At 51.8% G+C, this 24,083-nt stretch overlaps 1 protein-coding gene across 3 annotated transcripts in view; it reads left to right on the top strand.

Moving 5' to 3' along the window:
* The first annotated feature begins 1,245 nt into the window (after window positions 1-1,245).
* Window positions 1,246-24,083, top strand: part of KCNB1 (potassium voltage-gated channel subfamily B member 1) — a 107,603-nt gene continuing 84,765 nt past the window's right edge. For all 3 annotated transcript variants that reach the window (XR_008959343.1, XR_008959342.1, XM_026503704.4), the window contains exons 1-2: window positions 1,246-1,350; window positions 2,558-3,290. Coding sequence is in view for 1 of the 3 variants with exons in the window: in XM_026503704.4 (XP_026359489.1) it covers window positions 2,724-3,290 (567 nt within the window). In the remaining 2 variants the exon portion in view is untranslated. The remainder of the gene's footprint in view (window positions 1,351-2,557; window positions 3,291-24,083) is intronic.

The following is a 24,083-nucleotide window of genomic DNA, read 5'->3' on the forward strand; positions in this document are numbered from 1 at the left end:
GCGAGGGGGAGGGGCCTGTGGCTTAGTCACAGCTTTCTCTTCCCAAGCCGGGGCTCACTGTGTACCCCTATCACCTATTACTTGCCATGCAGTAAATACGTATTTGGAAGAACAAATGAATAAACATGGGGCCCAACTACGGCATCCTTAGGGAAGCCTTGCTCACCGCTTCAGGTTCTGTATTCATTTCTGGAGATTTTTTGAAGGATTCTGTCTCCTCCACTGGACAGGAGCTCCGGGGGGATGGTTCCTTTACGGAGCCTGGCGCAGGGCCAGGCACGCAGGAAGCTCCCAATAACCAGCTGCCCAAGGTAACATGAACGAATGAATGAATGAATCACTAGGCTCTATAAGCCAGCTGACCCCTCACTCTCTCTTCCCCTCACCCTACTTTATTTTCCATCTTGGCAGCTGCCGTTAACTGCCTCATTGCATATTTATCTGTTGATCTATTTCACTGTCCATCTTCCTCCCCTAGAATCCAAAATTCCATCCTAGAATTCCATTTTAGAATCTTGCATGAAAGCTCATGAAACCAAGGGCTATTTAAAATTACAATCTGCCCCCACCCCACCCCTGCCTCTATCCCTCTCCTCTGCTTCCTTATCCCCCCAGCGCTTATCACAGTCTGACATACTGTTTTTACTTTCTTGTTTTTTGTCTCTCTCCAGCCAGCTCTACAAGGGCCGAACGTTTGTGTTTGAGTCACAGCTGTTTCTCTGTCGCTTATCCTAGTGCCTCACACAGAGTAGGCGCTCACCCCCACGTTCTTCACCTGACAAAGGAAGGCGGGATTGCGAGGCAGCCACGTAAGGCAGCCCAGGTGGGAAGGGCCGGGCAGCCAGGTGCATCTCCTTCGCCCAAGCCCCAGCCCGCCCCCAGCCTCACCTGGAGGCTGGGCCGGGCAGGCAGGAGTTAAGCGGCGCGCACGCTTCCGACCCGCAGGTGGCGCCGTCCCGCCTCGGTTCCCGACTCCGGGAGCTCCGAAGTGCGGGACAGAATCGCAGCCAGCGCAGAGCCTGAGCTCAGCCCCGACTTGTTGATCTCGCTCAAGCAGCAGCCGCCGCCGCCGCCGCCGTCGCGGGAGCGGGAGCAGGAGCAGGGGGAGGTGGAGCAGGAGGCGCCGCCCGATAGAGGACCTGCAACCGGCGCCCCCAGCGCTCGCCCGCGCCCCCAGCCTCGGAGAGGGCGCCCAGGCTCCGCGGCGCCTGCAGCCCTAGCGCGTCGCCTGCCCGGCCGGCGTAGGCCGGGCCCGGCCCGGCCCCGGGTCCGCCGCTGCCCGCGGGCGGGGGCGCCCGGGCGGCCGGGGCGATGCGCGTTCCCTGGCCCCGGGAAGCGGCCGCCCTGGGGGTGAGTGTTGAGGCGCGCGGCCAGCGGCAGGGACACAGGGGGACAGAGGAAGGGGGCTCGCCTGCCGCGGTTCGGCCTGTTGGTCTACCGGGGCTCCGCCGCTTCAGGCAGGGTGGGGGGGGGTGTTATAGGGGGTTCTTCGGGCAAGGGTTGGGGCCTGGGGAGGCGCGAGGGCAGAGGGCGTCAGGATCACATGCTGGGGGGGCTCAGGGCAGCCCCCGAATCACCAGCACGCGGCGGGAGGAGGGCACGTTTTGAAAAGGCCAGAAAATTCAGCTCCTTTCCCCGCCTCCCACCTCCCCCACCCCTTCCCTTCCAAGCCCCGGGAAAGGCGCAGAACCCGGAGTTATAAAAAGCCATCGCAGGAGAGGAGCGAGGAGGAGGGGGGGGAAGGGGGCGGGGAAGGAAAGAAGGAAGGATGGAGCAGGTGGATCCTCAGGACTCTGCGCGCCCCTCCTGTGGTGGGGTAGGGGGCACAGAGGGAGGGGCGGGACTCCACGCATATCTTGGCTTTGCATCTTTCAGGGCTCGCTTAGTTACCGGAGCGACCTCAAGAGATGCTCCCGTGCTTTAGGGGGAGGGGTCGCTCCGGAACAGCGAGGCTGTCTTTGACCACCCCGTCAGTTGCGACCTCCGACAGGTGGGCAGCTGAAATCCCCCCAGAATTCCCCCCAAGTCTTTTAAGGTTTAGAAAAAACAAACCCGCTGCCACCCCCTAGAACTCAAATTCTAATTATTTCGGAGCAGGGGGAAGGAAAAGATGAGAAATCTCAAAAAAAAAAAAAAAGTTTTTCATGCAGCGCCCCTTTCTGCCCATTGTGGGGCCTGGTTCGGGACTCGACGGGGAGACCCAGAAAGAAGCGAGTTTCAGCACTCGACGGGGAGGACAGCGCCCCGGGCGGCTGGGTCTGGCCTGGGCGGCAGAAACCCGGGGTGGGGCCTCCCGGATCCCCGGAGCGCCTCTTGGGGGCCCTCTCCCCGCCCCAAAGAGCGGCCCCTCCCTCCACCCATGGGGTGGGGCGGACTTCAGCACCGGCGGGAGGGACAGCGCCAAGCCTTTCAGCAACACCCCCCCACCCCCGCCCCCCAGTCCTGAGCCGCTTAAGCACAGAGAAGGTCAAGGCCGCTTGGGGCCCCGGTGGAGAGGTGGGGAGGGGCCGCGCCCAGCTCCCTGTTTGCTGACCCTCGTCCGCTTCCTGCTTTGCAGCGGTCGGGATGGAGGTGAGAAGACGGCCGTGACGTGCGCCGGCGCGGTCCCCTGCACCCCCAGCAGCCCACAGCGCTCCCTGCCCCCCTCCCCCGCAGCGGCCGGCCTTGCCGTCCAGTGACAGCGGCCTGGGGGGGCAGGGGGGGCGGGGGCGGCCGGACCAGCGATGCCGGCGGGCATGACGAAGCATGGCTCCCGCTCCACCAGCTCGCTGCCGCCCGAGCCCATGGAGATCGTGCGCAGCAAGGCGTGCTCGAGGCGCGTCCGCCTCAACGTCGGGGGTCTGGCACATGAGGTGCTCTGGCGCACCCTGGACCGCCTGCCCCGCACGCGGCTGGGCAAGCTACGTGACTGCAACACGCACGACTCGCTGCTCGAGGTGTGCGACGACTACAGCCTCGACGACAACGAGTACTTCTTCGACCGCCATCCAGGCGCCTTCACCTCCATCCTCAACTTCTACCGCACTGGGCGGTTGCACATGATGGAGGAGATGTGCGCGCTGAGCTTCAGCCAAGAGCTTGACTACTGGGGCATCGACGAAATCTACCTGGAGTCCTGCTGCCAGGCCCGCTACCACCAGAAGAAGGAGCAGATGAACGAGGAGCTCAAGCGCGAGGCCGAGACCCTGCGGGAGCGGGAGGGGGAGGAGTTCGATAACACGTGCTGCGCAGAGAAGAGGAAAAAGCTCTGGGACCTCCTGGAGAAGCCCAATTCTTCCGTGGCTGCCAAGGTGAGTCTGGGATCTGCGGGCAATTGCACTGGGGGCTCTGCCTGGGTCCCCAGCTCGAGGACCACCACTGGGGGTGTCTGCCTTAGTTCCCAAATAAGAAGACCAGAAAGGGGGGGGCTGAGCTGTGGCCCAGACCTCAGAGGTGAGGACCAACCCCTTTGGACTGTTCCTGTTTGTCTTGGTTACCTCATCCCTTCATTATTCAATACTTTATACCTCGACTCCGTTGGAGAAGAGGATTTGCGGAGACAAACTCCCGCAGCAAGAGGGTGAACACTGTAAATCAAAAGGCACAGAGGGACGGTAAAGACTTGCTGGGATGGAGTTGAGTTTGGTCTATAGACATGATGCTCCCTCGTGGAGTCCCAGACCCAGGCAAGGGGGGAGTCGCCTGCGATTCTAATACTTATCCTTGTATTTATAACCCCACTTTGCCCCAAGGAAGGAATGAAAGCAGCTTACAGGCATGCTTGGAGGACATTGAGATACTGTCAGGCAGTTTTAACATAAGTCAGAAAAATGAGGCAAAGGGACACTGAGGGGTGTGTGTGTGCATGCATGACGCACGCAGCTGGCTGCGAATGCTTGTGGGCGAAGGGTCACCCCTGGTTTGTTCTTTCTTTATGTATTTGGTGAGTTTATTCCAAGAATGATTTGGTGCAGCTTGTAAAGATGCTTTGGCTGTCGGAAGAGGATGTAAATTTTGAAATAAGAGAGAAAAATGAGGCAATGTGAAAAATGAAGCAGAAGGAGGCAGAAAGGCTTAGATCACACCACGTGGGCCAGTGTGCTGCCGGGTAAAGGCAGAGGCTCTGACGGCCTGAGACAGACTTGGGGTAGGGGGCCCAGCCAGGGAAGGGGATCAGTGGTTGATGAGCTGTTTCCTTGTGTCGGGCTGGGTTCCGGGAATGCCTCAGAGAGATGGGGCCCATCTTCAGGTGGCCAACGTGCTGGGTGTCGGGAGTAAATGACAGCAGTGTTCAGCGCTCTAAAAGAGGTTGTGTGAGGCCCAAGGGGGAGCCAGAAAAGAGAAGTGTTGATGTTGAAATCCAGGACTACCACATCGGGAAAGGCACTCTCAAAGAGTGGGGCCAAGAGGGGGTGGGGGTGGGGTGGACAGGTAGGTAAATGTGTTCTCTGCAAAAGGAAAAAGGCGTGTATACCGGCGTCGTGTATGTGCTTGGGCTGCCTCATGCTCCGCCTGGCCTCTCCTGGTGGGATCCCCCTGGCTTAGTTGGCCCCTCACTGAAGGTCTACCTGCAAGGCTGGCTCTGAAGGGGACACTGTGGGGTCCTTTTTCCAGATCCGGTGACTCGGGGAGAGGCCTCTGAGAGCAGATGCAGGAGGGGTGGCTGGGAGGGAGGCGGAGGGAGGCCTGAGGTTTTCTCTCTTCCCTGGCAACCCCAAAGAGAATGTAGAGATTTCTAGGCCTGGTTTCCTCTTCTGTGGGCTGCCTCTGACCATAATCCTGCCCTAGGTTTCGTGTCCAGAAAGCCTCCCTCTTAAGACAGTCACTCACCTTAACCGGCTTAGGATCAGCAGACTTATTTTGCTATTTCCAGGCCTGACACGGGTTCCTCCTACACACTCCCTGTTTAGGCCCAAACATGACTCTCCCCCCCCCACCCCCACCTCCCGTCCTGTCCCTATGACATGAGAATAAGGGGCTGGGAAGGGTCCAGTCACCCTCCCAGAGAAGAAGCAGGCAAAGGGCTGTGTTTGGGTTGGCGTCTGGCAGCAAGACAGGGGAGGGAGCTCAGGCTTGCAAAAGGCACTGTTTGGGAATAAACAGCCCCATCTTGCCCTCAGGTTAATCTGCTTGCAGGGACGAGCTTCATGACCTCTCCGTGATCCTAGGCTCAGGCTGTCAGCTCACATTCCTGGCAGATGGGCAGTCTAGGACATTCTGCAGCCAGAGCTGAAATGGGGAGGCAGGCAGGCAGACTCACTGGTCCCTCAGTATAGAAATCCTGACCGCCATTGATCAAACATTTACTGTGTATGGAATGTAACAACACAATTGGTCCTTATACCAGCTCTCTGTTATTATCCCACCTTTCACAAATAGGGAGGTTCAGAGAAGTTGAGTAACTTGCCTAAGGTCACACAGCAGGCAAACAGGAGTAGCCAGGAATTCAAACCCAAGTGTGATTTTGAAGATGTTGTTCTTTCCGTCGTGCTTAAGTGCCACAGACTTCTCCCAGTCTCCCTGCTTCCACTTTTGCCCCCTGCAAATCCATTGCCCACACCACAGCCAGAGTGAGCTTTTCAAAATCTAGATTGGATCACATTATTCACCTGCTTAAAATCCTCCACACTCAGAATAAAATCCAAACCCCCCACCATGGCATATCAGACCCCACTGAGCCGGTCCCCGTGTCCTCTCTCTGAGTTCATCTATTCAACTTCCTCTGGTTCACTGGGCTGCAGCCCCACTGGCTTCCTTGCTGTTCCCTACACAGGGCAGGCTTTGGCCTCTACCTCAGGACTTTTGCACCTGTTATTCCTGCCACCTGGAATGCTCTTCGCCAGCTTGTCTCATTGCCAGCTGCTTCTCCTCATTCCTCATTTGAGCAAGTCCCTGCTCAAATAACCCCTGCTCAGAGAGACTTTTCCCTGACCCCTGTCTAAAACAACCTTCTTCCCCTTTCTCTCTGCAGCCACATTCAATGTCTTTCCTGCATAGGCTTTGAGCGCCATTTGAAATTGTATTTGCTACCTTTTCTTTCTCCCGCTCCAGCGTGTGGGCTCTGTGAGTTACAGTCACTGCTCTGTTCTCAGCACCCGTCAAGGTGGCTGGCCCAGAGGAGCTCTGAGTAACTACACGTGGACTGAACGAATGGATCAGGCAGGCAGGCAGTGTGTCCCGGGTTTTGGGGATCTGTCTCTCATTCCTCACTGCCCACCTGCAACCCAGCTTCCTGGTCACCTTCAATCACCTGTACTTTGCCCACCCCACCCCCCATCCCCCAAGTTCGATGCCTTGCTTGTCAGAAGAGCGAAGCCTATGGAAATTTCTCAGAGGCTGTGGAATGAGATGGCCAAGTGGAGCATCATTTCCCGTGGTTGTGAGATGCAGGAGAAAGCATACCTCATGTGTTTAGAGCAAGGACAGACCAGGGTTCTGGGCCCAGTCCCACCGCCTCCCCAGTTTCTTGCTTAGGCGGGTTCTTCACTTCTGCAAGCCGTTGCCTTCCACCTGTAAGATGGAGACACAAGGCCCTCCTTGCAGGGTCATCATGAAATCATGTTTGTCAAGATTTAGCACAGTGCCTAGCGCATGGGAGTGGGTGGGGCTTGTTGCTATAAATAGGAGCAGAGTCCTTTCTCTATGACTGGGTGGGCTGAGTTGCGACAAACTCTTTCCTCTGATAGCAGTACTGGGAGACGGAGCTGACGCTGTTAATAATTGATGGGGTGTTCTGGCAACGCGGAGACAAACCGAAGTGCAGGCTCTAGCCTTCACCGTCAGGGGAGTGAAAATCAAAATCCATTAGGCAAAAGGCCATGTGATTGATTCTTGTTTGGAAGCTGGGGTCAGCCCCGTTGGAGCAACAGGACTGTGGTCCTGGGCCACCACTGGGTTTCCACTTTCTCGGAAAAATCTCCAGGCTTCTCTTAGCAGGAGAGAGAGGCAATTAATTTGCCAGGCCAGGAGCATCTGCCCTCCCTGGAACAGTCTCAGGGCGTGTATCTCAGTCTGATTGGCTACTGTTGACTGTGCCAGGCACTAGTTAGGGGTACCTTATATCCCCTAGCTCATAGAAACCCCTTCAACAATCCTATCAGGTAATCTGCCAATTTGGACTGCAAGTAATAGACTAGAGAACTCAGAGTGGCCTCTACAAGGAGGAAGATGCACCATCTCCCGTAACAGGAAGTTCCAAGGTAGCTGGTTTCAGGTTAATGGCTCCATGCTGCCGTCAGGATTCTAGAATCTTTCTGTCTTTCTGCTCCTCCAGTTCCTGCAGATGTCTTGGTCCTCAGGCTTAATGCCTCATGTCACAAGACGGCTAATGTAGACCCATGAGGTCCAACCAGTGCAGAGGGACATTTTATCCCGAGAGGCAAACCTTTTTCCAGGAGCCCCGTTAGACTTCTTTTCAAATCCCATTGGCCAGGATCCCGTCACGTGCTCATGCTCTCGCTGCAGGGAAGCCAGGGAAGGCAAGCGTCTGGCATTTTCAGATGCAAGGAGGAATGGCTTCAATGAGTGGTATTAAGACTCTTTCACAAAGAGAAAATTGAGGCTCTGAAAGGTGAAATCACTTGCTGGAATGCCCACAATTAAATACTCAATACATATTTGTCGTAGGAATGAAAATGGCAGAGCTAGGGTTTGAACCCAGGCTGGTCTGGTTCCCAGCTTGTGTTTCTTAATCCTGGAATCTTGGGCAGATCGTTCAAGCTGTCTGCACTTTAGTGAGCTCATCGGCCAAATGGCAGTTAGAGCAATGCCCACCTCTTGGGGCTGTTTCGATGACTCAGCGAGATTTCAGATGCGAATATAATTTGCAAATGGAAAGTACTTTATAAACGTGAATAATCATAATAATGATATATTATTATATTCAAAAAATGGGGGTGGCCTTTATTTAAAGATAGTGGTCGGTATTTTGCCCACCACAGATTTGATTAAGAATCATCTCTTCATGGGGGTGGGGCACCTGGCTGGCTCAGTCAGTGGAGAGTATGACTATTGATCTCAGGGTTGTGAGTTCAAGCCCCATGTTGAGTATCAAGATTACTTAAAATTAAATAAAAAAAAAAAAAAAAGGAATCATCTCTGGGGTCCAGCAGACGTGGTTCAGTTCTCAGGTCCATGGCTTGCCAAGGATATGACCTTGGGCAAATTCCTTCCCTTCTCTGAGTCTTAGTTTCCTCATCTAGGAAATGGGAATTAAAATGGAGCCCACCTGGCAGGGCCACGAGGAGGCAATCTGCATAAAGTGCCTGGCACATGGTCAGCATCCGCTAAACGACAGCAGCGATTATTGGCTTTATTGGGGGATCCCTCTCTGCTAGCTGCACTCCTGGTCGGCAGCATCCCCTGCCCCAGTGTTGTGGACTGCCCGATCATGGCCCGCCTTTTGGGGATTTCATGCCTCTAATGTGATGATGCTTCTGCTTCCTTCACTGGAGCCAGGGGGAATCAGGGATTATCATCAAGAAAAAACGAGGGTGTGGGAAACCGAAAAAATGAGGAAAACCAATTTGGAATCTCTGGGGCCCCTTCAGCGCTGTGAGTCACCTGCGGCCGAGGCTCTCGCCAGCCCCAGGTCAGTCATCCTAGATGTTTGTGTTTATTCCTCGGAGACGATATTGCAGAGACCTGGAATCCTGGCTGTGAGGTCACACCGTCCTGGGTTGGAATCCCAGCCCTGCCATTTCCTAGCTCTGGACTTTGGGCAAATCATTTCGTCTCCCCCAGCTTCCATTTCCGATTCTGTAGATGAGGATGACAACGAAACCCCTCACGGGGCTGCCCAAGGGGTTGAGAATGATGGCAGATGCGAGGCGCCGAAGGCGGGCGTCAGGAATCCAGGAGCCCCGCCTGATATAAGGAAACACAGAGGATGCTCCAGCGAATTGTGTGGGTCACACAGCAAGCCAGTGAAAGGTCAGGGACCATTTCCCCGGCCTTTCCGACCTCACTGGTACCCTCATTGAGGCTCAAAGATCTTTCTGTTCTGTTAGGATGCTTGACCAGGATCATACCTTGGCAGCTGGTCTCTTGGGGGTTTTGAAAGGCTACAAAATGTGAAAATGCTTAGGGAGGGAAAACGTTGGCCAAATGAGCAGTTTGGCCAAAGCTTCATTAACTGAAAGAGAACAAGCACGCAGTAAACACCAACTCTATACCCAGCACTTTGTGTACTTCCTGGACTTGATAGTAGTGTGCATGGGAGCCCTGATTTTAGAGCTGGATGGCCCAAGTCCAAAGTCGGGTTCCTTTACTCACTAACCGTGTGATCTGGGGCAAATTGCTGTACCTCTCTGGGCCCTGGGTGTTTCATGCATCAAGTGAGGGCAGTAACAATGCCTGTCTCATTGAATTGCTATCAAATTAAATTAAATTAATGCATGCAAAGGGTCTGGCACATAGAAAGCCTTCAGTAACTTTTAGGGTTTTTGTTTTTTATTGTCATCATCTTATTTATTTATTTATTTATTTTTTTAAGATTTTCTTTATTTATTTGACAGAGAGACAGCCAGCGAGAGAGGGAACACAGGCAGGGGGAGTGGGAGAGGAAGAAGCAGGCTCCCAGTGGAGGAGCCTGATGTGGGGCTCGATCCCATAACACCAGGATCACGCCCTGAGCCGAAGGCAGACGCTTAACAACTGCGCTACCCAGGCGCCCCTGTCATCATCTTATTTAATCCTCCTGATGATCTCGCCAGATAAGTAAGCTCTTTAAAAAAAAAAAAAAAAAGTCTTCTTCTGAAATGAGGCGCGCTCGTTGTAATAGGGCGGGGTTATATAACTCGCTCACCATCACAGGGCAGTTGGGGCAGAACGGGACTCGGCCCCGAGAGACGAGATGCAGCGTCCCACCCAGATCATTTCGCTCTCACCATTTCGGTGCCACCAGCCCAGCTCCCAGCTGCCCAGCGCCTGCTTTGCCTTGGAACCTTCCTCCGGCCATTGAGTCCAGTAAAGACAGGGACCTAATGCCCCACCCAGAGCAGCCCTGTAGTGCGGATTGATGGGAGAAGCTGTATGAACACCCCGGCTCCCGCACCCCTGCATGGGGGTGTAACTCAGAGGTGCCTGGTCTACAAAGGGCCCCAGAGTTTCTGGTGCCCACAGTAGTTCCTTGCTTGATGATACACCCTGTTTGGCTTCTTTCCCTTCCCTGTCTCACGGCCCCTCTCCCCTACCAGTGTTTTCTGGGATCACTTCCCACATACGCTGCTTGCACTTGGATCCCTGTCTTAGGATCTGGATCTGGGGGAATGAACCATAGATCTGTGGGAAATGTCACGTCTTCAGTGTCCTGGTTGTCTTGTGGGCTAAAAAAGCATCTTACAACAAAACCCCTACCGGAGACCCTCCTAAAAGGAGAGAATCCGGGGCTGGCAGGCTCGGTTCGCCTCACCTGCATCTCCTGGATACAGTAAGAACCAACAGCAGCAGTAGCCATCGTAGCGTGCTTACGGGGGGGTGCAGACGCGAGGGGCATTACAGGCCCACTGGCTCTGAGTCCTGAGCCACTCCCTGAAGGAGGGGCAGTTATCCTCATCCTACAGCCATGGAGACGGAGGCCCAGAGAGGTGAAGTGGCTGGCCCACAGTCACACAGGGAATGGGAGGGCTCCCTGACTTTGAACCCCTGGTCTGGCTCTGTGCTGCGGGAAGAGCCTTCAGGAAGTGAGACGCGAGCTCCAGGAGCCATCCCCACCTTGCCCTTCTCACCCTAGGGAACGTGCTTTGAGGGGAGAGATGGGTTCAGCGTCTCCCACTTGACTCAAGAGTGTTCCTGGCTCCTGATTCATCATGACCCTGCCCCCAAAGGCAGGTGGGACCACTGGAGACACAGGGTTAGCATTAAGCATTATTTTAATAGGTAATTTAATAGATAAGGCCCAACCTTCTCTCTAAGGGAGAGACTCTTGGTGTCGATGCCTCTGGTAAAGGGGGGCACGACCCGGGAGCCAGGAGCTAGAATTAATATATTAATGTCCAGCGTGCAATTCTCCTTCAAATGTTTCCCTGGCGACATAAATAACAAGACGTAATGTCACCGTGCAAGACAGATTCCTAAGGGCCTGGGTTCAAATCCCACCTCCGTCACTTCCTGGCGGTGCACCTCACCTCTGTAAGACCGGGAAGTAGACGTAAGAAAGAAGGCGTACCTTGCAGAGCGGTGATGTCAACCCTGGCTGCACCTTCAGATCCCTTGAGCTTTGAAAAACGCTTATGCCTGAGCCCCACAATGGGAACACAGCCCCCAGATGATTTCTTGTTTTATTTCTGGCAAAATACATAAAACATAAAATTCACTACTTTAACCGTTTTTCAGTATATAGTTGAACAGCGTTAAGTATATGCACGCTGTTGTGCAACCAGTCTCCAGAAATTGCTCGTCTTGCAGAACTGAAACTCTGTATCTATTAAACAATGGCATTCCGTTCCTCACCCCTCAGCCCCTGGCAGCCACCATTCAGCTTTCTGTCTCTGTGAATTTGACTGCTGTAGGTGCCGCATGTAAATAGAATCATGCACTATTTGTCTTTTTGTGACTGGTTTATTTCACTTAGCGTAAGGTCCTCAAGGTGCATCCGTGTAATAGCTTGTGTCGGCATTTCCTTCTTTACGGCTGAATAGTACTCCCCGGTACTCTGTGTAGCCATCCATCCATCCGTGGATGGTTGGCTTGCTTCCAACCTTCGGCTGCTGCGAATAACGTTGCTATGAACCTGGGTGTACAGATATCTCCTCGAGACCCTGCTTTTCATTCTTTTGGGTGTATATCCAGTAGTAGAGTTGCTGGATCATGTAGTAATTCTTTTTTTTTTTTTTTTTTTTTTTTTTTTTTTGCTTTTTTGCGGCACCACCATAACTGTTTTCCCCAGCAGCTGCACCATTTGACATTCCCACCAACAGAGCCCAAGGTTCCAGTTTCTCCACATCCTCACTAATGCTTGGTATTTTCTGTTCTTTCAATAATAGCCATTCTTCTGGGTGTGAAGCGGTGTCTCATTGTCGTCTTGATTTGCATTTCACTAATGACGAGTGATGTCGAGCATCTTTTCATGAGCTTGCTGGCCATTTGTACAGATTCTTTAGAGAAATGTCTACTCAAGTCATTTCCCTGTTTTCTCATCAAGTTGTTTGTGTTTTGTTGTTGTTGAGTTGTAGAGTTCTTTATATATTCCAGATATTAACCCCTTATCAGATCTATGATCTGCACATATTTTCCCCCATTGTGTAGGTTGCCTTATCACTTGGGTGATTGTGTCTTCGATGCACCTGAGTTTTTAATTTTGATGAAGTCCTATTTGTCTATTTTTATTTTGGTCGCCTGTGCTTTTGGTGTCTTAGCCAAGAAGTCATTGAGTAATCCAGTGGCATGAAGCTCTCCCCCTATTTTTTCTTCTGAGAGTTTTATACTTTTAGGTCTTACATTGAGGTCTTTGAAACATTTTGCACTAATTTGTGTGTGTGGTGTGAGGTAAGGGACCAACTCTATTCTTTCGCATGTGGGCACCCAGTTTTCCCAGCACGATTTGCTGCCCTGGATGACTGACTCTTGGGGAGAGCCCTGGGGTAGGGACGGTCAGAGGCCCTAACAGGCATAGAGCTCTGTGTGCAATGCTGGGGACATAGGGAGTGCTATCTGGGTAATTGTTGACAGGGATAACGGACAGTCCCTGACACACCCAGCATGGCTCCACCATTCCTCTTCTGCTCATGAAAGTTTTGTGGAATGCAAGTGAGAGAGAGAGTGAAACACAAGCATGGGTGACACCTGTCCGGGATGTGGCCACTTCTCACCACCCCACTACTGCATTCCTGACCCCCATCCTCTCCCATCTGAACCACTGCAGGAAACTCTTCCTGTCTGTGCTTCCATCTTCCCACCACCCCACAGTCTGTCCCCCACACACAGCCAGAGGGACTTCTGTGAGTCAGATCTGCTCACTCCCCTGCTCAGAATCGTCCCATGGCTCCCATCTCCCTCAGGAAAGAAACTCAAGTCCTATCATCTGCCTCCAGGGCCCTTGTCTAGCATCTTTCCCCTCTCCTCCAACATCCTTCCAACCTCCTTCCCTACCACTCTCCCTCTCTCCATCACTGCAACCTACCCACAGTGGCCTCTTCGCTATTCCTCAGGCAAACCACTCTAACATCTTGGGGCCTTTGCATTTGCTGTTTCTTCTGCCCGTAGTCTTCCTGCAGCTATCCGTAAGACTCACTGCTCACATTGTTCAGATCTCAAGTTCAATGTCATCTCAGCGAGGCAATCCCTGACCCCCCTATAAAATAGTATTCCCAGCGCTTCTCATTCTCCTCTCCTGCTTTATTTTTTTCTCCACCTGACATGGCATATAATTACTTATGCGGTTACCTTTTCTGTCCCTCACTTGGTCCAAGCTTCAAAGGGCCGGGCTGTGGTACCCCCAGTGCCTAGAACGGTGCCTGCCACCCAGGAGACACTCAATAAATGTTTGTCAAATGAATGAATGATGTTATCCTAGAGATAACTGAGAATGTGCGCTCGTCCATGAAAAAAGGAATTTGTTTACAACCTTCGGGGCTTCATTGTTATTACTAACACATTTCTGGAAATCTGACTGGCATAGACTTTGGCCACACTCGGGATGCAGAATGCCTGCGGTTTCTCAACCTGAGCTCGGTTTCTCAGCCTCGATACTATTGACATTTGGAGACGGATGATTCTTTGTCGTGAGGGGCTGTCCTGTGCATTGTGGGGTGGTGAGCCGCAAACCTGGCCCCCACCCACTGGATGATGCTTGAAAAGTGGGCATCACAGAAATAAAGGACGAGCAGCTGCCAGGAGGGTGCTGGAACATTCCAGGCAAGAGAAGATGGCAGCCTGGGGGAGGGTGGGGGGCAGGGGAGTCCATGAAGAGTGGTGGGTTTGGGATACATGTGGGATGTGGGGGCAGTTCCTGGGCAGTCACAAACCCTCAGCCTCCCCCAGTGTCTGCAGATGCCCAGTCCATGTCTCGGGTCTTAGGCCCTGGCCATTTTCTAGCTGTGAGTCCTGGCTCAGTTTCCCCGTCTGTAAAATGGGCCCAGTCGCAGCCCTACTGCATGAAGATGTTGTGAGGATTAGATAGGGTGAAATGGTAAATAACAAGAAACATGCGTAATGCCCACAAGATCAATATCAGCTGTTACGATTACGATTGGCTGGTTATTCATACCTACTTCACGCTGGGGCACTGTGCCAGGTGCTGGGGACACAGCAGAGAACAAAATAAAGATCCCAGCCTTAATGGCACTGATATTCCAGAAGGGGAGAGAGTGAAACCATTCAAAGCATAAACAAATACAGATGCTGATTGGAGCAAAAGGCAACTGTGACAAAGGAGTCATAAAATGATCAGTGTCATAAAATGAACACTGGATGTTTGATGCTACTGAGGAACTAATGCCGTTTTTTTAGGTATGATAATGCTATTGTGGTTATGTTTTTAAATATTCATCTTTTAGAGATACAAACTGAAGTATTTTGGATGAAATTACAAGATCAAAGAGTATAAAATTTTGGTTGGTGACAGATGCCATGAAGAAAGGTCAGCAGGAAAGGGAGGGCATGATGTTTGGGTGGGGGCTTTTACCGGGATGGTCAAGAAAGGGCTCACCAAGAAGGTGACGATTAAGCAGAGATGTGCAGAGAAGGAGGTATGTGGACTTTGCAGGGAAGAGTGTTCCTGATGGAGAAAACAGCATGTGCTAAGGCCCTGGGGCAGGAGCATGTCTGGGTCAGTCAAGGTACAGCCAGGCTAGCTCGGCTGGAGAGGAGTGAGCCAGCAGGGGAGTTAGGGAGATAAGATCAGAGGGGTGAGCTTGTCTGTCACTGTTGGACCGTGGCCTTTCCACTGAGCCTCCAGATTGGCCTCCCTGCCTCCAGCCTTCCTCCTCCAGTCCATCGTCTGCAGAGAACCAGAGCCATCTTTCTCAAGTATAATCTGCTCACATCATCCCCTTCCGGAAACGCTTCTAAGGTTCTCACTACTCTCAGGATAAAGTCCAAACTCCTTAGCTTGACCTTCAAGGCTTCAGCCAACCTTTCCACCTTCACTTCCTTCCATACCTTCTCCATGACCCCTCTGCTCATTCCACACCCACCTTCTTGCATTCCTGGACTACTCCGTCCTTCCCTAGTCCTGCTCCACACCTTTACTCAGGCTTATTGTTCTGCCTTGCACCCCCTTCTTCCTCTTGTCTGCCTGCGGTCTCTCTTTCCTCCCTTCACCACCCACATCCTCTTCAGGCAGCACTGGTTTCTCTCTCCTCTGTGCTCCAAAAACCTGATGTTCATACCTTCCTCGCACAAAACACTGTGAAGAGTAGCTTATGGGCTGTTCTGTGGATGCCAGGCCTGGCCCACAGAGAGACACGGATGCTTTAAAAAGCAGGCTCTGCAACCTGACTGCCTGGAGTCAGATCCCAGCTCAGGGATGATTCAAGCTGTGTGTCCTTGGTGGGATGACTTAACTTCTCTGGGCTTTGACTTCCTGATCCATAATCTGGGGAGTCTCACAACAGCCAGGGTTCTATACGAAGCACTCAGAGCAGTCCCAGGCACTCAGCAAGGGTTCAGGACAAGTTAACTATTGTTATTATTTTTGCTTCCATGTTAGTAAACGTTTGTTGAGTGAATGAGTGAGCAAACTTGCATGATTGTGTCATGATTCATCAGAGGGATCTCCCCTGCAAAGCAAGGGTCTCCCAGGTGTACTCCCTCCCATTTCCTCCCTGCTTCCTTGTCTCTACTCACTCCTGTGCCTAAGCTTCCTGGGCCAGGAAGAAGTGACCTCTGGCCTTCCATTCACAGCAAGACATAATTAAATTAGACACTTGAGGTGTTTTCCTCATGCCCTGACGGTTCCATTTTTGTTCTGCCGCAAGGCTAGTCTCCACCATAATTGCCCAATGTGGCCTGGCAGGCGGATGCTGTCTGAGAGAATGTTACCTTCGCCAATTCCACACCATTACTCCCATCCACCAGGTAATGGGCCTGGACTCAAACGGCTTCTAAAAATAGACCATCATATTTCACTAATTGCTGCCCAGGGCCCATCCTTGAGTCTTTCAAGGCCTGTGTGATCCTTGGGGCCCTTGACCTTGGTCAGCTCGGCGTCTTAGAGTCCTTGTGGACCCAAGTGTGCCAAGGAGGCAGCCCCCGATTGCCCTGCCAGGGGCATGTGGAAAGCAAAAAGAAGGTAGAGCTATGATGATGATATTGAACCTGCTTTCCATTTGTTCATCGTGCTTGGAATTCCCACTCTCTTTGAAGGGATCAATTTTCCTTTATCTTCTATGCCGTGGATATGTTTACATATCATTTATTATTCCTTGAAATAGTGACCGCAGTTTCATTCAGTCATCCTTTCCTCTTCCTGGGACAATCCTTTTGGTTTCAAAGTTAGCTTCCATTCTAGGCTCCTCCGGACCCCATAACTTTCTGTGGGTGTATGTGCATGTTCTGAGGTCCCGCCTCAGTGCCACCTGTGGTTTGTGCCACAAATATCCATTGCTTATTACTGTATTCTATGTACCGCGCTGGGTGCTCGAGGAGCACTTGTGTATCTATTCGTTAGGGTTCTGTTGGTGGCACGTAAAAAATATACAGCTCAAACAGACCTAAGCAGAAAATGCAACTGAAAAGTCCTGGGTTAGGGGTGGCTTCAGGCAGGGCTGGATCCAGGGGTTTAACTATGTCATCAGTACTTGGTGTCTGATATCTCTAAGTTCTGGCTTCTCTACCAACGTGGCTGGAAAGATCATCTCCAGCAACTGCAGGCTTCCATCCTGTGGGAAAAGCAAGTTTTTTTTCCCAAATAGAGCCAGCAAAACACCCAGGACTGATTTTCATTCCATCCCTAAGCCAGTCACTTCCACAGGTCTGGATCACATCTTAGTGACTGGAGCTGGGAAGAGACCAAGAGATGGAAGTAAAAGAGGTAGCACCCAGGGAGAGATTGAGGTGCTGCTACCAAGAGCGGGGGGAATAAATGTAGGCAGCAAAAATAATCCACAGCCATCATGGAGCTTCCAGCCTCCTGCAGGGAGATGGGCATGAAACAAACAATAAGCACACGGTGTAATCTGTACGCCGTGAAGGAGAGAAGCGGGATGATTTGATGGAGAACAACAGGGTGTGGTCAGAGGGCCTCTCCGGGCAGGTGGCCCTTCCTGAGCACCTGGACTTGACTTCTCTCCTTCCCAAATTGCAGAAACGACCTTTCTTCCACGAGTTCTGTCTTTCTGTCTTGCACCATTTAACGTGCTCCCTCTTGGATTCTCTTTTCTTCTGAACTTGTTTTCTCTCCCCAAGTAAAGCAGGAAGCTCTCAAAGTCTGGGACTGTGTCTTCTTCGGCTCTGTGTTCTGAAGCAGGCTGGGCGGGCTGCCGGTTTCAGTCCTGAAGTTCTATTGGAACACCTGCCACATTCCTTTATTTCCCTATTCTCTAAGGCTGCTTTGAGTTACAATAGCATTTACAGGAAAAGTTATGTTCTAACACTGCCCCAGGGCCTGATGCAGAGGCGGGGCTTCATCAGAAGGGGTTTGCTGGAGCACCAGAGGGAGGGAACAAAGGCACAAGCTAGCTGTGTGACCTTGAGCCGATCACTTAACCTCTCTGGGCCTCTGGCTCCAGATCTTGCAATGCCAACTGCCTCTTCTCATCCTTCAGATCTTGGCTCATATGTCACCTGTTCAGAAAGGCCCTCCCTGACCTTGAATGACCACTTTGGATGTGGCGGCATTTACGTTCTTTCCACGATGAAATGTCTTTCTGGGGCAGGGGCCCTTCCCCTCCTCTTCACCAACACTTTCCCTTGTCTCATACGTCACGTCTGGTAGGATAAGTGGGAAGAACTCTGGTTTGAAACTCTGGAGGCTTCGGTTTATAATCCCCACGCTGCCACATACATGAGCTATGAGAACCTCAGCAGACAGACCCTTCGGCTCTCTGGCCTCAGCTTCCCTGGCTGGAAAATGGGTATGGCAGCTCTACCAAGCAGGAAAGACCAGGGTGCCGGAGCAGCCAGCATGGTGCTGGGCCAAGATCAGTGCTTCGTTCGTGTCATTGGTTTTCCTTTCCCCCTCCTTTTCTCAAGAGGGAAAGAGGAAAGATAGTCTACCCCAAACCTTGCCATAATCTGGCCTCCGACTACGACATGTTGCCTGCTCGAATTCTTCGTGCAATGACTGTGCCAAGGAGCGGCTGGAAGGTAGGCAGCTTTCTCTTACATAAAGCGCTATGCAAATGTGACCCAAGGCAAGTCCCTGAGTCCCGCTCCCTGTCCTTCCAGGTTGCTGCCCCCAAGCCTCCCCCCTTCATAAACATTTTAGACCCTTACTGGCCTCAAGACTGGGAGAAGAGACCAATCCGAAGAGGTCATTTTCTAGACAGACTGGAGAGATCCGTGGTGGGTGCGTGCGTGCAGGATTCCCCTAATTACTGAGCGTGCGCTGGCGGGGCGGGCTGTAGAATTTGAGGGGGTGTAGTGCCAAACGAAAACGCAGTCCCCCTTGTTCAAAAATTCATGAGAATTTTAAGGCCGTGACATTAGAGCAGGCAACCAAGCTCGGGACCCTTCAAAACCCAGGGCCCTGTGGGACCATGCGCGCTGCACCCCCACGAAGCCAGCCCTGCCCACCAGAAAGAAGGACTCAGAAGCCCTGGGTGAGGAGTAGAAAGTCCCTCAGTCCCGGAGAATCTGTCAGGGAAAAAATGCCTCCTTGGGGACCTTGAACTCAGATGGCCACAGGGGCCGCAGAGGGACTGTTAACAAGCAAAGCTGTGGTGGGAAGAACTGTGATATTTCAGTGAGCAAGACAGTTAACACTCAGCCTTGGTGTCAAGGAGGCAATAGGGAGCGGTGGGAACTGGAGCGCACATGCCCATCGAAAGGGGCAGCTGCTATTCAGCTCCAGGCTGGGTTCTGATGCAGGGCTCAAGCTCACGACCCTGAGATCATGACCTGAGCCAAGATCAAGAGTCAGACATTGAACTGACTGAGCCACCCAGGTACCCCGCCGAGAGATTTTAATTTTTTCACGTGAGATATCCCAAGTTATTAATATTGGCAAATAATTTTTTTTAAAAACTGTTGTTTTAATTTTTTTTAAAGATTTTATTTATTTATTCGACAGAGATAGAGACAGCCCCCGAGAGAGGGAACACAAGCAGGGGGAGTGGGAGAGGAAGAAGCAGGCTCATAGCGGAGGAGCCTGATGTGGGGCTCGATCCCATAACGCCGGGATCACACCCTGAGCCGAAGGCAGACGCTTAACCGCTGTGCCACCCAGGCGCCCCGGCAAATAATTTTTTTAAATTAAACATATTTGAGTGGGCCAAACAGAATAGTCCTGTGGACCACTTCCAGCCCTAAGGGCTCCACTTTTATGGCCCTGGAGGCACAGAGCCTTCTGATGGCTAAAATGGGAGGGAGGATCATTTCTGGTGTCTGAGGCCCTCCCGTCTGGAAGGGGGAGATGAGGGTAGGGCTTGGGTGACAGAAGCAGCGGGTCCCCCTCCCCTCTCCTTACTCTGGCAGCAAGCACAAGACAGGGTGGCAGGTGTTTTTTGAATGAATGACTGTCCTACCCAGCTGGGACTTGGCTTCAAAACCCAAGGCACCCCCAGCGGGTGCCAACACAAGTCAGGGAAATCCTTAACTAATTAGCTAATAGGAGCCAACGTCCCCTTCCCCAACCTCCAACTAGAGCAAGAAGAAAAAGCCGCTGGAAGGCTGTAAGAAGTACTGGGTATTGAGTCACCAAACTGGACTGGTTCTGAGCCTCAGGTTCCTCATCTGTAAAATGGGAACAGCAAGTTCCCAGGGGTTGTCCGGCAGACTGCATGAGAAGAAGCATGTAAAGTGCTCAGCAAAGTGTCTGATGTGCAAAGAAATATAAGCTGGCGTTATTTTTATTTTCATCTTCCTCCTCCCCATCCGAGCATTTGGCTTATCTCTAGGGGCTGCGCGCCCATGGAAGAGTTTGTTGTGTAGAATTAAACTTTAGATCCTTGCAAAGTAGTGTCAGCTCTACAAATTCAGGCTGGGAAGCGTGAGCGTTCGGGAATTTTTGGCAGAGATTAGGAGCCCGGGATGGGGATGCTGATGTTCAAGGTTGGAATTACGCTGCTCAAGATCACAGCAGTGATGTTCATTGTGGGGACACTGGCATTCAGGGTCACAGTTCTGGGGTTCAGTGTTAGAAGGCTGCCATCCATTATCAGAATTCTCAGATCTGTAATTGGACCCGAGGAGTATAGGGCCAGAGTACTGCTACTCGTGATCGGGCAAGGTCGGCACGCTGATCTTCCAGGCTGGAAGTCATGTTCGAGTCTGAATTTTGAAGGTCAAGGTCAGGACACTTCAGTGGTGTTCACAATTGGACTTCTGGCAGGCGTTCAGAACCTCCGTGTTTGGAGTCGGAACGCTTATCCCCGACTCATTGTTTTGTGGCTCTCATCCCTTCTGTGTGTCGTTAAAGCTTCATCGTCCCCCCGTCTGGCAGCAGTTCCTGACCAAACGCAAACCACAAAAGGTCTCCAAACCTCCATTTAGCCAGTGGGATTCTGTTATTTACGCCTCCTTCCCCTACCTGTTTCTGACACCCATCCCCTCAGGAGGTGCTCTAAGGGGGACATGATCAGCGGAAAGGCAGTTAAACAATGACTCCCCTGCCCCACCCCTGCCAAAGACACTTGACCTGTTATCCGCCCCATCTAATTTACCTTTGCTTGCTGGCTGACCTGGCGCAGGCCCAGGGAGGCAGCCCTGCCAACCCCAGGGTGGGAGCCGGGCGCCTGGATGATCTCACCTCCTTATTCTCCAAAGAAAAGCAAACAGTGTCAGGCAAGGGTCCGAAAAGGTGCCAAGGGTTTGCGGCTTCCCGGCCCCGGGAGAGGTGTGGCTGGCAGCAGCCTGTGGGGAAGTGGAGTAGTATGCTGGTCACTGTGGTCACCACCGATGCTCTGTGAGTGCCAGCTGCGGGGGAACTTCATCGATGGTGGGACGGGCAGGTGCTCCGAGATCACCTTTCAACCCGACTTACCAGGGGCATATGCACGTGGCGGGCACTCCGGCGAAGGTGGTGGGCGGGGACCAGTCTCTAGGTTTCATCCCCAGTAAACTATAGCGCCCCTCCCCCACTTCTCGCTCCATTCCTTTACCTTCCTTGTTTTTCTCATAGCCTTTTTCACCACCTGGCACATTTTATGTTTATCTGGCTCATCTCATTGCGTTATAAGCTCTATCAGAGAGGGACTTGCTCAGGTTTTGCTTGTTTTCTCGGGGTTAAATCTGTGCTTGTGGAGCCTGGGTGGCTCAGTTGGTTAAGCGTCTGCCTTCGGCTCAGGTCATGATCCCAGGGTCCTGCTTCTCTCTCTCTCCCTCTGCCTGCTGCTCCCCCTGCTTGTGCTCTCTTGCTCTCTCTGTCAAATAAATAAATAAAATCTTAAAAAAAAAATCTGTGCCTAGAATAGTAGTTACTAAATAAAATTTGTTGAATGAATGAATGAATGAATGAATGAATTCGCCCCTTCAGATGTGGTCTTAGAGAGTTTTCTGGGCTCGTATCATTTCCCTCAGAGCCCAGCTCCAGTCTTAGCCACTCTGTCTACACAGAGCTTTTGGATAAGGGTGAGGGACAGTGGCAGGAGGGACGGGCCTTAACTCCTCCATAACTTCTTATTGCTCTCAGGATCATTCCCAAAACCCTTCTCTGGTCACTAAAGTCCTGGAAGAACTACTACCCACCTTCATATTCCACACATCATACGGCTCCCTGTCTCCTTTCTCAGATCCTCAGGACTCCATTCGGGGTCTTACCTCAGGACCTCTGCACATGCTGTGCTGACTAGAACAATCTTGCACACCCCCCATCCTGGCCCCCTTGGCCTCCTTAACTCATCTTTTATGACTCCGTGTAAGCATCTTTCTTTTGAATTCCCAAACTTGATGTCATTTCCCTCACGATGGGCCCTGGCATTTCTTCTAAGAATTTGTCATTAGACCCCCTTGATCAGTGCTTTTGGATTCTAGAGTTCAACACTGGGGAATAATCTTCCCTGAACTGGAGGTTTCTTAAGGGGGAGGTGGCCAGAGCCTCCGTTTTTACTGAGAAAACTGTAGAACCTGGGCCCTCCTCTCAGGTGTGAGATGTTCTCACTCAAGGGAGGAGTTTGTCTCCCAAGGAGATTTCTTAGCTGCCTTCCAAAGCCTGTCCCACATGGCCCATCACCATGGGCTCTCGGTCCCTTCAGTTACTTCTCACCAGCTGTCCAGGGTGAGAGCAGGGCCTCCCTGGGGACTTGGAGAAGTTTAGAGGTGCGACCCAGTCTCTCTCTGACGACACCCTTGTGACACCCACATACCACTCATACTCCACTCCTTAGGGACAGACGCTGACTCACTCAGCCCTCACTGCACCCCGTGGGGAAGGTGCTGGTATTATCCCCCTTTTACAGATGAGGAAATTGAGTCTAGGGAGGTTGAGTGACTCATGTGAGGAGGCCGCTAGAAGGCAGCAGGCAGGTTCGAGCCCGGTCCCGGGACCCGTGCACACCACCCCTACCCTTCTCCTTCCCTCACTTCCTCATTTTGCTCCCAGCCCTCTTGTCTGTCTCTTTTTGCTCTTCTCCCCTTTTGCCATAAATAACCCCAAACTCCCTTGTTGTGCGGGTGCTTTGTTGTATTCCTCAAGTTCCAGAAATCTTAAGAGCAGTGTTTTGTTTTTTCCCATCTTTATGATGTAAGGGAGAGAGGAGGGGAAAGGTGGGAGTTTCCCATTTGATTTGCTGGAGGATAGGGTGAGGAGAGGCAGCGCCTCTCCTCCCAGGGGCCTGAGAGGCTCCATGCGGGCAGCCCCCTGCCCCACCTCTCTGACTTCATCTCTTGGCTTCCTGTGCACAGCCACACTGATAGAATACTTACTAAATTCCTTCCTGCCTCAGGGCCTTTGCACATGATGTTTCCTCTGCTTGGAATGCTTTTCCTCTCTTCTTCACCCAGTTATTGGCTGCTCATCCCGAAGCTCCCAGATCAAATGTCCCCTCCTCCAGGAAGCCTTCTATGATCTCTGAATAGGTCAAATCCCCAGTTATGGTTTTCAGAGTTCTATGTGCCTCTCTTGGGTGGCCCTTATTCCCATTGTAATTTCACATCCATGTAAGCAATTATCTGATTACTACCTGCCCTCCCCCACTCGGAGGGGACTGTGAGCTCTCTGATGGCAGGACTTGTCTGCTGTGTTCGTCTGTCTCTCCTGCACCTGGCGTTGTGCCTCCCTCCTTGTAAGCGTTCTGTAAAATTGTGTTGGATATGTGGGTGGATAGATAGATGGATGGGTGAATTCAGAGGCTATCACAGTAGACAGGAAGCAGACATAACACTCCTTTCAGTGGGGAGTGAGTGAGATAGTCTGAAATGTCTAGCTGAGACTCGAACCAGAAGTTTCTTATTGTCCCAAACTGAAAGGAACAAGGGCATCAAATATCTTTACAAATAGCCACCGAGTCTTCTCTGGTGCTCAAAATGTGTTGAATGATAACTACAGTGTCTTTTAAGAGCTTTTTAAAGGAACTTACTTGGGTTCTAAAGGGTGCTATTGATTTTTCCTTAAGCAAATGCTGCGTATAAAGACTCTATACCCAGGAAACAGAAGCTCTGAGGGATCCCGGTGAATTTGCCAGGAATGTGGTATATCTGGAAGCTGTGTTACCTTTGGGGGCAAGTGAATGTGGTTCAAATCTCAGTTCCACCACTAGTGCCGGTGGTCCCCTCTCTGAACTGATATTTTCCAAACTCCATCCTATAAGCACCAAGGCCAGCAGAAAGAGAGGCCTTTTTCCTGGCTGTTCCAGCAAAAGTTCCAGAATCGACTCTGACTGGATGCATTTTAGTGATGTGCTCATCTCGGAAACAATTCTTGTAGCCAGAGGAGAACGTAAGTGAGGGGACCAGCTTGGACCATAGCCCACCACTGGGTCTGGGGGAAATACCTAAAATAGGATTTGCTTCATATTCTTCTTTAAATTAATTCACTTATTTTACTTAAATCAACTTGTTTTAGAGAG

The sequence above is a fragment of the Ursus arctos genome, unplaced genomic scaffold, assembly GCF_023065955.2.
Source record: "Ursus arctos isolate Adak ecotype North America unplaced genomic scaffold, UrsArc2.0 scaffold_16, whole genome shotgun sequence".
Classification (NCBI taxonomy): Eukaryota; Metazoa; Chordata; class Mammalia; order Carnivora; family Ursidae; genus Ursus; species Ursus arctos.